The sequence below is a fragment of the Otolemur garnettii genome, unplaced genomic scaffold (assembly GCF_000181295.1).
Source record: "Otolemur garnettii isolate 467f Iridium unplaced genomic scaffold, OtoGar3 scaffold00132, whole genome shotgun sequence".
NCBI lineage: Eukaryota > Metazoa > Chordata > Mammalia > Primates > Galagidae > Otolemur > Otolemur garnettii.
In genome coordinates, this window is record NW_003852527.1 from 1857521 (window position 1) to 1869928 (window position 12408).

The 12408-nt window shown below is 35.3% G+C and overlaps 1 protein-coding gene across 3 annotated transcripts in view; it reads left to right on the forward strand.

Annotated features, from left to right (window-relative positions):
* The window catches only part of PNISR (PNN interacting serine and arginine rich protein), a 35176-nt gene extending 23773 nt beyond the window's left edge, over positions 1-11403 (forward strand). The window contains exons 8-13 of one of the 3 annotated variants that reach the window (XM_012810388.2): positions 719-856; positions 3463-3562; positions 4291-4344; positions 5473-5643; positions 7817-8900; positions 9141-11403. In XM_012810388.2, the coding sequence (XP_012665842.1) occupies positions 719-856; positions 3463-3562; positions 4291-4344; positions 5473-5643; positions 7817-8900; positions 9141-9171 (1578 nt within the window). In that variant the 3' untranslated portion in view covers positions 9172-11403. Of the gene's footprint in view, positions 1-718; positions 857-3462; positions 3563-4277; positions 4345-5472; positions 5644-7816; positions 8901-9140 lie in introns of those variants that run through there. The other 2 variants (XM_023518219.1, XR_002775361.1) reach the window with 2 other exon arrangements.
* The last annotated feature ends 1005 nt before the right edge of the window (positions 11404-12408 follow it).

Sequence of the window (12408 nt, forward strand, 5' to 3'; positions counted from 1 at the left end):
AAAAAAAAAAAAAAAAAAACAACCCATTGCCAAAGCTGTATCTTTTTGTTCTGTATGTTATGAAAATAAAAACAAATCAAAAATACTACTAAACTTTGTCTTTCCTTTTTTATTTTTTAAGTGTCAAACAAATTGGAGACTATCCTCTTTTCCTTCCAGATGCCCTTGGGCTCGTGTTACATGTATTTTCCCCCCTGCTTCAGGTGGTCATCTTGCTTTTTACATAGTAAGGTTGTTAAGAGTGTTTATGAGATACTTTTAGCTGTGGATACGGAAACCTAAACATGTCTAAGACAAGGACAGACTACTGTCATTGCCTCAATTTGAAGTAGACCTCATTTCTTACATAGCTGAAAAGTTACACTGAATAATGTATTTCCATGGTCTGTATCTGAAGTTCTGCAAGCCACTCGTTTCAAAACCATTGTTGATGAGGTATGTTTTCCTCATTATTTACAAAGTAAGGTCAAAAGTGATTATGGAAAAAAGACAATTGAAAAAATAATTGGTTGCCATCAGCTATCTTGTAATCTTAACATATCTTTTCAGGTAATTTAAACTTTATAACTAGTCAACTGAAATCTGTATACAAAGATGTAATTTAGAGAGCAGTTTCTGTTTCGTAGATTTTTTAATTTGGAGCTTTAAAGTTTTGATATGAAAGATAAGGATTTTCTGTTACATAACATTAATTTGGGCTGTCATACTGTTCTTACAGGATAGTGATGAAGAAGATGAAGACAATGAAAATGTTGAGGCTGCAAGTAGTGGGAAAGTCACCAGAAGTCCATCGCCAGTTCCTCAAGAAGAGCAGAGTGAACCAGAGATGACTGAAGAAGAGAAAGAGTATCAAATGGTAGAATGTTAAGTTTCTTCTAATGTGCCAGGATTTATTTATATAGTTCTTTAAACGATTGCTTGACTATCTTAAACATTTAAGCTGAATACTCTGAAAGAGTTTAAATGTTTATTCATATGTGAATTTGCTGAACAAATATCTGGAATTTAGGTAACAGTTAAAATCACAACCTATAAAGCAATTTTTAAGCCCATTTCCTGATACTGGTGTTGTGATTAAACAGTTTTTTCTACAAGACCCTAAAAAACATTAATTGTTTTATTATTTATTTATTTATTTATTTTTGAGACAGAGCCTCAAGCTGTTGCCCTGGGTAGAGTGCTATGACGTCACAGCTCACAGCAACCTCAAACTCCTGGGCTTAAACGATTCTCTTGCCTCAGCCTCCCAAGTAGCTGGGACTACAGGCACTCGCCACAACGCCCAGCTACTTTTTGGTTGTGGTTGTCATTGTTGTTTGGTAGGCTTGGGCTGGATTAGAACCTGCCAGCTCTGGTGTATGTGGCTGGCGCCTTAGCCAGTTGAGCTAAAGTGTGTGCTTTTTAAATAGAAATATCAAGAAAGGTTGAACGAAAATTCATGTTCAGAAGCATGAGGCTTAAAAACTTAAACGTATTTCCTCCTTGTAAGAATTCTCAGAGTCATTATTATTTATAATATATATGTTTATTGCCATTTCCTGAGATTAGGAATGTAATATGATATGTTTTCTGTATTGAAAGACCAGATCTTTGAAATGTATTGAGATGCTGATATGGTTACTCTCTCTTTTTTTTTTTTTTTTTTTTTTTTTGTGGAAAGGATTTTTTTTTTTTCTCCTTTTTTTTTTTTTTTTTTTTTTTTTTTTTGTGGAGACAGAGTCTTAGTTTATCGCCCTCGGTAGAGTGCCTTGGCATCACACAGCTCACAGCAACCTCCAACTCGTGGGCTTAGGCAATTCTCTTGCCTCAGCCTACCTAGTAGCTGGGACCACAGGCGCCTGCCACAACCACCAGCTATTTTTTGTTGCAGATTGGCCAAGGCCAGGTTTGAACCTGCCACCCTTAGTATTGGGGGCTGGCGCCCTACCCACTGAGCCACAGGCGCCGCCCCAGTTACTCTTGTTATAATAGATGAGTAATCTGGAGCCTAGAACCTAAGTAAGAGTTAGTCTACAGTTTCAGACAGTTGTTGAACTACAGTCCATCTGTTATTTCAGGCGGACTCCCCGTTTTATATAATGTTAACTCTTAACGGTTCTATTATAGTTTATTAGTATATTACTGTAATTCAAAATAAAAGGACTTGGCTAGGTGATGTGGCTCATGTCTGTAATCTTAGCATTCTGATAGGTTGAGGCTGGAGGATCTCTTGAGTTTAGGAGTTCAAGATCAGCTTGAACAAGAGTAAGACTGGTCTCTACTAAAAATAGAAAAAATGAGTATTGTGGCAGATGCTGTAAGTCCCTGCTACTCAGGAGGCCTAGGCAAGAGGATTGCTTTTGAGTTTGAGATTGAGCTAGGCTGATGCTGGGTCATTCCAACTTGGGCAATAACCAGAAAAGAATAAAAGGACTTTATCTGTTAAAATTAAGTAACATCCTTTTCCTCATATTTTTCTTTTTTTTTCCTCTCTCAGATTTTTAACCTAATGCTGAGAAGTAATTTATGCTAATTTGTACTAATATTATTAAATGAAGGAATATTTTGTAGATTAAAAACACCTTTAAAACTTTTTATTAGTAGGGAATATTTTTTTTGTTAGAGTCTCACACTGTTGCCTTCAGTAGAGTGCTGTGGCGTCACACCTCACAGCAACCTCAAACTCTTGGGCTTATGTGATTCTCTTGCCTCAGCCTCCCAAGTAGCTCAGACGAGAGGCGCCTGCCACAGTGCTCAGCTAGTTTTTGGTTGTAGTTGTTGTTCAGCAGGCCTAGGTCGAGCTTGAACCCGCCAGCCTCAGTGTATGTGGCTGGCTCCCACTGAACTTTGGGAACTGAGCCTGTAGGGACTTTTTAAAATATTTTATCTCTAGAAGAATTTAATGGCTTTACTGTATAGATAAATTTATAATTTCATTGTTCCAAATGATCTTGGAATTTTTTTTTTTGAGACAGAGTCTAAAGCTGTCACCCTGGGTAGAGTGCTGTGGTATCACAGCTCACAGCAACCTCCAACTCCTGGGCTTAAGCTATTCTCTTGCCTCAGCCTCCCAAGTAGCTGGGACTGCAGGCGCCCACCATAACACCTGGTTATTTTTTGTTTATAGTTGTCATTGTTGTTTTGGCAGGCCCGGCTGGTTCTAACCCGCCAGCTCTGGTATATGTAGCTGGTGCCTTAGCTGCTTGAGCTACAGGCGCTGAGCCTTGAAATTTTTTTTAATGTTTAATACTTTAGAATAATATATGAGATATTCTCTTCCTTGGAATGGCTGACCTGATCTCTTAAAAATGTTTTATAACTGGCTTTGCATCTTAAATTTTTTGAAAATGTCAAAAAATAAATATAATAATTATATTTATATTTATAATTTATAATTGTATTATATTATAGTAAATATATTATAATTAGAAATAGTATAATAGTATAATAATTAGAAATAGTATGTAAAATAATCTTTTTTAGATGTTGCTGACAAAAATGCTTCTGACTGAAATTCTACTGGATGTCACAGATGAAGAAATTTATTATGTAGCCAAGGATGCACACAGGAAAGCAACGAAAGGTATATTGTGGGTGTTAATTGGTTTTGTTTTTCTGGGGATATTTTGTTTTTGGTGACTATTTTGGACTTTTTTTTTGTTGTCCTTGTTGAATTACTATCAGATAGTTGAATATTCTCTTCTTGCATGTTTTATCTATTTGGGAAAGATTAGATTTGTAGACACCTTATTAAACTTAATACAAATATTTTTGTTTTATCTGACGTACCTGAGTACAAATTCACAATCATAATGTTGTCCTCTAAAATGTATTCTGAAAAATTTCTGACATTCAATTTGTTTCACATGGTTTTTTTTTTTTAAAGATACCATGGTATTGGTGTAAGACTTCTAATACAATTTATTTTCACTAATAAATTTTGAATTATGAACCTATGGTTTTCACAGTTTACCAGTTACAATTCTTACAGATGCAAGTGATCCCTCATTTTTTTAGTAACACTTTAAAAATGTATTGAAAACAAAAATTAAATATCTGTGAAATAGAAATACAGATATAGTAGGGGGTCAACTTTTTTCCTCCCTATAAACCAATTGCAGCTCACATCAGAATTATAATTTCAAAGCCAGACATGCTACTGGTTTAAAATGAATGTTGTGTTTTTAATGTTTCTTCTCTCCCCACAAAGCAGCAATAGTAGTAGATTTAACAATACCATAGACTCTCATGACTATGAAATCGTGGCTATTTGTGTTAACATGTTGTTCCTGTTGTTGATGTGATACAAAGCTCCTGCAAAACAGCTGGCACAGTCCAGTGCACTGGCTTCCCTCACTGGACTTGGTAAGTGTTCTCCTTATTTGTGAGAGGGCCTAACGGGAAAATCACACTTACCTTGTCTCTCTACATGTTCTGTTTTGAAAGTGTACTATTCCTACTCAGTTTATAAAATCCTAGCTCCTAGGATTATGAGAGCCAATAAAAGATTTGCCTTTTTTTTTTTTTTCAACTAAACCATTCACAGTGGGAATATTATAAATATAATAGCTAATTCATAGTTTATTGGGGCAAGTTATAATGGAGGGTTTCCTCATTAATTGCTCCAATCTAAGATGATATATATATATATACACATATAGTTTGTACTTAATAGTTCATAATTTAGCCATTATAGATAGTTTCTACGCTCACTTTCAGAATTGCATACATGCCTCAGGGAAGAACCTAAACACTAATGCTTTTAATAGCTTTTATATAGATTGCATTGCACCAAGTCAAACATAGAAGAAAGGGTTTATTTTATTATAGGTAACAGTAGTGATGTGTTCATAATTTGCTATTTGCATGATATATAATCAAGGCTGTAAAAGCTTGAATTTGCCTTTTCCACATCTTGTTGAATAGGAACAAGAAAAATGGGTAGAACTAAATGTCCATATGGTTTTGTTATGATTATTTAAATTACTTCAGGGTGGGGAGTAGTTTCAGTACTGTATCACCTCTGTACCAGTGCAAAATATACAATATTCTAATGTTTTTAGGAAAAAAATGCTTAGTATACTTCCTGGGATTTCTAAACTTTGTATAATGAGTTAAGTTTAGAAATATTTTCAGGGTCACTGTAAATTTTATTAAGGTAGTTGAATTGATTAAGCTTTAGTGAGGCTTTGTTACTGCCCTGTTAAATGGTTTTATTGGTTAGTATGGCCAGTAAAACAAACCTATTATCATGATTCCTTTATGGTGAAAGATATATGAAATATTACCAAAGAAGAAGATACTAAGTAACCATTGTCTGAGGGTTCTATGAACTCCTAAGCCTTTGAATTTATACTTCTCCCCACCCCAAGTAAGCATATTCTTCCAGGAAAAGGCAATGAAAAAAGAAATGAGCTTTCTTCTTGGACCTTAAAAAGTTTTTAATGCTTAGTATAATTTTTTCATATGATAGACTGAGCTTTATGCACACAGGTGGACTGGGTGGTTATGGATCAGGAGACAGTGAAGATGAGAGGAGTGACAGAGGCTCTGAGTCATCTGACACTGATGATGAAGAATTACGGCACCGAATCCGGCAAAAACAGGAAGCTTTTTGGAGAAAAGAAAAAGAACAGCAGCTATTACATGATAAACAAATGGAAGGTATACCTTTTAGACTTATGTACATTTTGTCCAGTTTTGTATTTCTTTTTACTTTTTAAGCAACCTAAAAATATCAAAGGATAGAATTGAGGCTACATTATAAACAGTATGTGATATAATTGAAATTAAGGTTATAATATTTTATTTGTTTTAGGAGCCATAGGTATTTAGGACATTTTTATTTCTTGCTAAAATTCTTGAAATGAAAAAGACTTTTTGAATGAGGAAATAAAATGTATTTGTAAAACTATTGAAAAGTAATTCAGCAGCCAGGGTGTGGTGGCTCACACCTGTAATCCTAGTACTTGGGGAGGCCAAGGCAGGAGGATCTCTTGAGGTCAGGAGTTTGAGGCCAGCCGGAGCAACGTAGTGAGATCCCATCTCTAAAAAAATTTTTAAACTGTCTTATATTTTTAAGCTGTCTGTAGTCCCAGCTACTTGGGAGGCTGAGGCAGAAAAATCGCTTGAGCCTGGAGTTTGAAGTTGCTGTGAGCCATGATGATAACGCTGCACTGTAGGCCAGGTGACAGAGTAAGATCCTGTCTCAAAAATGAAAAACAATATGCTTCAACAAATGCAAACATTGTAATCTAATTGTTTGTACCCTTATATTAATCTGAAATGATAATAAATAAAAAATAATGAAAAGTAATTGACATGCTTTCTTCCATGTAAGTATGTTTTTAAAAAAATTGTTAAGTAGGATATTTAAGGGTCATAGAGACCTAGTTTTTTTTTATTTAAAATGCTTTATGTGGGCAGTACCTGTGGCTCAGTGACTAGGATCCTGGCCTTATGTACTGAGGGTGGCAAGTTTGAACCCAGCCCAGGCTAAACTGCAACAAAAACTAGCTGGGCATTGTGGCAGGCGCCTGTAGTCGCAGCTACTTGGGAGGCTGAGACAAGAGAATCGCCTAAGCCCAGGAGTTGGAGGTTGTTGTAAGCTATGATGCCACAGCACTCTACCAAGGGTGACAGAGTGAGACTTTGTCTCTAAAAAAAATTAAAAAAAAAATGCTTTATGTGAGTACAGTTTTTAAGAGTTTATACAGTAATGCTAGGAGTCATGAAAATGGTATTTGTTTAGAATTTCTTCTTTAAATAATCGTGTTTGGCAATTTGAAAGGTAACTATTGAGTTAGCAGAGTTAATAGTTTAAAATTCTCTATAAATTCACTTATTTTTAAAGGACTTGAATTGGACAAAGGGAAATGTTTTCTTTCTTGCTTGCTTCATATGCACTTCTACATTTTTTTTTTTTTGAGACAGTGTCTCACTATGTCGTCCTTGGTAGAGTGCTGTGGTGTCATAGCTCACAGCAACCTCAGACTCTTGGGCTTAAGCAATCCTCTTGCCTCAGCCTCCCAAGTAGCTGGAACTACAGGCTCCTGCCACAGTGCCCAGCTATTTTTGTTGTAGTTGTCATTGTTGTTTAGCAGGCCCAGACAGGGTTTGAACCCAGCAGCCCTGGTGTATGTGACCAGCCCTAACCACTGAGGTATGGGCTCCAAGCCCACTTCTACATTTTGATACTCTATTACTACACTGTCCAGGAGGGTAACTAATATGTAGTGGTTGGGTATTTGAAATGTGGGTCGGCTCGGCGCCTATAGCTCAACCGGCTAAGGCGCCAGCCACGTACACCTAAGGTGGCAGGTTCGAATCCCCAGCCCGGACCTGCCAAACAACGACGGCTGCAACCAAAAAATAGCCGGGCGTTGTGGCGGGCGCCTGTGGTCCCAGCTCCTTGGGAGGCAGAGGCAGGAGACTCGCTTGAGCCCAGAAGTTGGAGATTGCTGTGAGCTGTAATGCCATAGCACTCTACCCAGGGGGACAGCTTGAGGCTCTGTCTCAAAAAAAAAAAAAGAAATGTGGGTCGCCCAAATTGAGATGTGGGAATAAAAATATACATTAGATTTTGAAGATTCTCCATTAAAAAAACCCATTAGAATGTTACTATTCTTCTCAATTCATTATGTGTTTAAATTATACTGAGTTAATAAAATACTGAAATTAATTTTTATTTTTTTATTAATGTAGCTTCTGGAAAAATTGTGATTATTTATGTGGCTTTCACTCTTATTCTGTTAGCTTAAAATTTGGTAGTATGGGAGTTTTTCATTTTACTTGTAATTTTCTTAGCTTTTTTTTTTTTTTTGTCTTTCTGTTTCAGAAGAAAAGCAACAAACAGAAAGGGTTACAAAAGAAATGAATGAATTTATGCATAAAGAGCAAAATAGTTTATCACTGCTAGAAGCAAGAGAAGCAGACGGTGATGTGGTTAATGAAAAGAAGAGAACTCCAAATGAAATATCAAATTTAGAACCAAAAAAGGAGCATAAAGAAAAAGAGAAACAAGGAAGGAGTAGATCAGGAAGTTCTAGTAGTGGTAGTTCCAGTAGCAACAGCAGAACCAGTAGTACTAGCAGTACTGTCTCTAGCTCTTCATACAGTTCTAGCTCAGGTAGTAGTCGTACTTCTTCTAGGTCATCTTCTCCTAAGAGGAAAAAGAGACATAGCAGGAGCAGATCTCCAACAATGAAAGTTAGACGCAGCAGGAGTAGAAGCTACTCTCGCAGAATTAAAATAGAGAGCAGCAGGACTAGGGCAAAGATGAGAGATAGGAGGAGATCTAATAGAAATAGCCTTGAAAGAGAAAGACGGCGAAATCGGAGTCCTTCCCGAGAGAGGCGTAGAAGTAGAAGTCGCTCAAGGGATAGACGAACCAATCGTTCCAGTCGCAGTAGGAGTCGAGATAGGCGTAAAATTGATGATCAACGTGGAAATCTTAGTGGGAGCAGTCATAAGCATAAAGGTGAGGCTAAAGAACAAGAGAGAAAAAAGGAGAGAAGTCGAAGTATAGATAAAGATAGGAAAAAGAAAGATAAGGAAAGGGAGCGTGAACAAGATAAAAGGAAAGAGAAACAAAAAAGGGAAGAAAAAGACTTTAAGTTCAGTAGTCAGGATGATAGGTTAAAAAGGAAACGAGAAAGTGAAAGAACATTCTCTAGGAGTGGTTCTATCTCTGTTAAAATCATAAGACATGATTCTAGACAAGATAGCAAGAAAAGTACTACCAAAGATAGTAAAAAACATTCAGGCTCTGATTCTAGTGGAAGGAGCAGTTCTGAATCTCCAGGAAGTAGCAAAGAAAAGAAGGCTAAGAAGCCTAAACATAGTCGATCGCGATCCATGGAGAAATCTCAAAGGTCTGGTAAGAAGGCAAGCCGCAAACACAAGTCTAAGTCCCGATCAAGGTAGTATACTTTTTAAAGTATTTTGTCTGATTTTTAAAAAAATTTGACTGAATTTATTCAAAGTTGAAAGTGTCCTTTCTCTCTCTCTTTAATAAACTCAGTTTGGTACTTGATAAATAATCATAGTTTTAAATAATGTTAGAAATCCTATATAATATTATTTATTTAAAATTGCATATTTTTTGTTTAAAATACATTTTTATTTTTAAATTTTGTCTTTTCCCTTTTTTTTTTTTCCAGATCAACAACCCCTCCCCGTCGTAAACGCTGAGGAATGATGTGGCAAGAATGCCATTGATGTTGTTTAAAAAATTCCATGAGTTTTAAGGGCTTGTCTCATTATAGAGGCACATTGTGGCTGTGTAGGTGAAACCAGAGTTTTTTTTTTTTTTTTTTAATCTGTAAATAGGTGTACTTTTTCAATGCTGCTCCAAGTTACTTAATAGGATTTCTTTGTATTACATTTTTTCCAAAAAAAAAAAAAATAGTGCATAATAAGACTATAAACATGCCATTCTCTTTCAGCTGTAATGTTCTCAAAATTATTCTTGAATGTACTGTGACGTCAATAAAGCTCTTTAGTTCATTTTTGTTAAATTCTTGCACCTTAATTTTATGATTTCAGTCTAAAGAACATACTTTTATAAAAAGGCAGCTGGAATTTTGTATAACAGGTTTTAAAGGTACTTCCTCTTACCACCCCCAAAGAAAATGGTTTTAACTTCATAGTTTGTCAAAGTTTGTAAATTGTACCCATGAACTTTTGTCAAATTCCAACTTTAAGGGTGTGGAAGTGGGCTAAGAAATCAGATCTTTACTTTTCATTTGGAAGCATTTGACAGTTTTCTAAACTTTTCTATTTGGGGGATTTTCCAGTAATATATTCTTTATGTGTATAAAGTATGGTTCTCTCCTGTAAAATGCAATCGCTGCAGTCAATCAAGTCAGTATACCCATAGAGTTATTTGTAAGGAACAATTGTGTTTGATGCTAACAGTCAAATCTAGAATTCTATTCAGCACTCATCCACTTCTGTTTTAAAAGCATATTTAAACACTTTAAGGTTATTATAGAAATAAGCCTCATGATTCAATATATTTATTTATATTTTTAAAGTATAATATGACCTCAACTCAATAGAGGAATGCTGTATGTGCAGGAATGCAGGTTTGTGTCAATTTCATAACATTAAAGTACTCTGATTTTATCAGTTTCTTAAAATTATGATCAGTGAGTATTCTAGGTATTCATAACTTAGGAGTGCGGTGCTCTCAAGGCATTTTAACTTAAGTGCTCAACCGCTTTCAGGGTCCATTTTCATATGATTACTCATTTATGCAGTAATAGATTAATTTCCCCAAACAAATGCTTCTAAGTTTTAAGAAGGAAAAAAAAAAGCAGGTACAGGACACAGAAAAGTTTTAAAGTATGCCTTTTTACCAGCAATAGTTCATTTTAAAAATAATACCAAATTTTTGCCAAGATCAGTGTTCTCTCAAGATAGAAATATTTTATATAGTGTGCTCTTGTACCTCTCCATAGGTTCTTATAGAATTTTGAGTAGTTATGCATTTATCTAAAGGAAATAAATCAACTGTGAATAAATGCATGTTTACCAAACTGGCTGTTTACAGTGCATTTAGTTCTGATATTTATAAAGATGACATTGCACAGGATAACTCTAAAATAGTTTGGAATTCTATATAGTGTAGACATCAGTTACATCTGGAGACAAAGGAAAATGTGCAATATTTTTTATGTAGGTGAGTTAACACAGTGTACCTAATTGCAGAATTATCTCATTAATTTGTAATAGATAAGTTGTATAACATTTTCATATCTTAAAATGTTTTTTAGATCAATCTTGAAGTGAAATATTTTCAAAATAAAATACTACAGAAAAATTCTTTTGGCCTATGATATGCACATTTTTGGGCAGGATGTGAACTAGATCCAAAAGTAATATTTCACAGTTTTATTTACTCTGCCATAATTTGCAAGCTTTTTATCAGTTAAATCTGTAGATTTTTCTTTTATCCGTCATGATGTGATTATTAGATACGCGAGTGTTATAATTCATATTTGAGTTTTTCAGATTTTTATTGAAAATTTAGAAATTCATTATTTTCTTGACATGTGATGTAGAATTTACCTTGAGTGGTAAGATTTTATAAAGCAGGGTCTCCATGATTTAAGAATGTGAATGCTAAAACTTACACATAAGTTAATTAGATTTATGATTTGGTTATGAAATTTTTTTCTAAAATGACTCCTCTAAAAAATGAATATATTTAATTTTGAGCTATCATTGGTCTGGATTGGTTAATAAAAAATGTCTTCTTCCAGAGGTTCTCTTTAAAATATTTCTAGTGTATTAGTCGTACTTGTTTTTGTGGAGTGGGGGGTAAACCACACCACTAATGAAATAAAATGTAATTTTAAAGAGGTAATTACAAGATTTGTTTCAGGCCCCAAAATATAAATAAAGATTGGTGTGGAATCTCATTAGTGTATATTTTTTCTGCCATTGTAAAATGTCTTTTTTACTGTAAATTTTTAACGGTATAACACCAAATATGTAAATTTCCTAAGCATACTTTATTTTTAGTGCCTGAGTTATTTTGATTCTTTAAAAAAATATATAGGAAGTATACTTGTAGTAAGAAAGTTTTTACATATTTGGGAATTTTTACATGGAAATAATTAGGTCCAAAGTCCTTGTAGTATTGCTTTATGGAAATCTTCACATTTAAACTGAGTTTTGTTTTTTTTTTTCCCTCTCACACAATTTAAAATATTTTCATTTATTTTAGTTTCTAAAATTATTAAGTACATTCATCTGCCATGTAACAATGTTCAGTGGTCCCATAAGAGTATAGTATGGTATTTTTACTGCATATTTTCTATGTTTAGGGACACAAATACCTATGCATGTTGTCTGCAGCATTCAGTACAGTAACATGCTGTACAGATTTGTAGCCTAGGTGCATAGTAGGCTTTGCCATCTAGGTTTATGTAAGTCCACTCGGTGATGTTCACACCACAACAAAATTGCCTAAGAAGTTTCTCAGAACATATCCTCACTGTTAAGTGATATGTCACTGTACAGTTTAAAGTGTGTTGGATGGACCTGCCTTTGCTACTTGATGTGTTTTAGGCAAATTGCCAAATGACTGTGAGCTTCAACTTATTCATTTGTTTAAGGGAGGAATTTATTTCTACCAAATCTTGTCTTGAAGATAGCTAGCCCTGGCTCGGCGCCTATAGCTCAACCGGCTAAGGCGCCAACCACGTACACCTAAGGTGGCGGGTTCGAATCCAGCCCAGACCCGCCAAACAACAATGACAGCTGCAACCAAAAAATAGCCGGGGGTTGTGGCGGGCGCCTGTGGTCCCAACTACTTGGGAGGCGGAGGCAGGAGACTCGCTTGAGCCCAGGAGTTGGACGTTGCTGTGAGCTGTAATGCCACGGGACTCTACCCAGGGGGACAGCTTGAGGCTCTGTCTC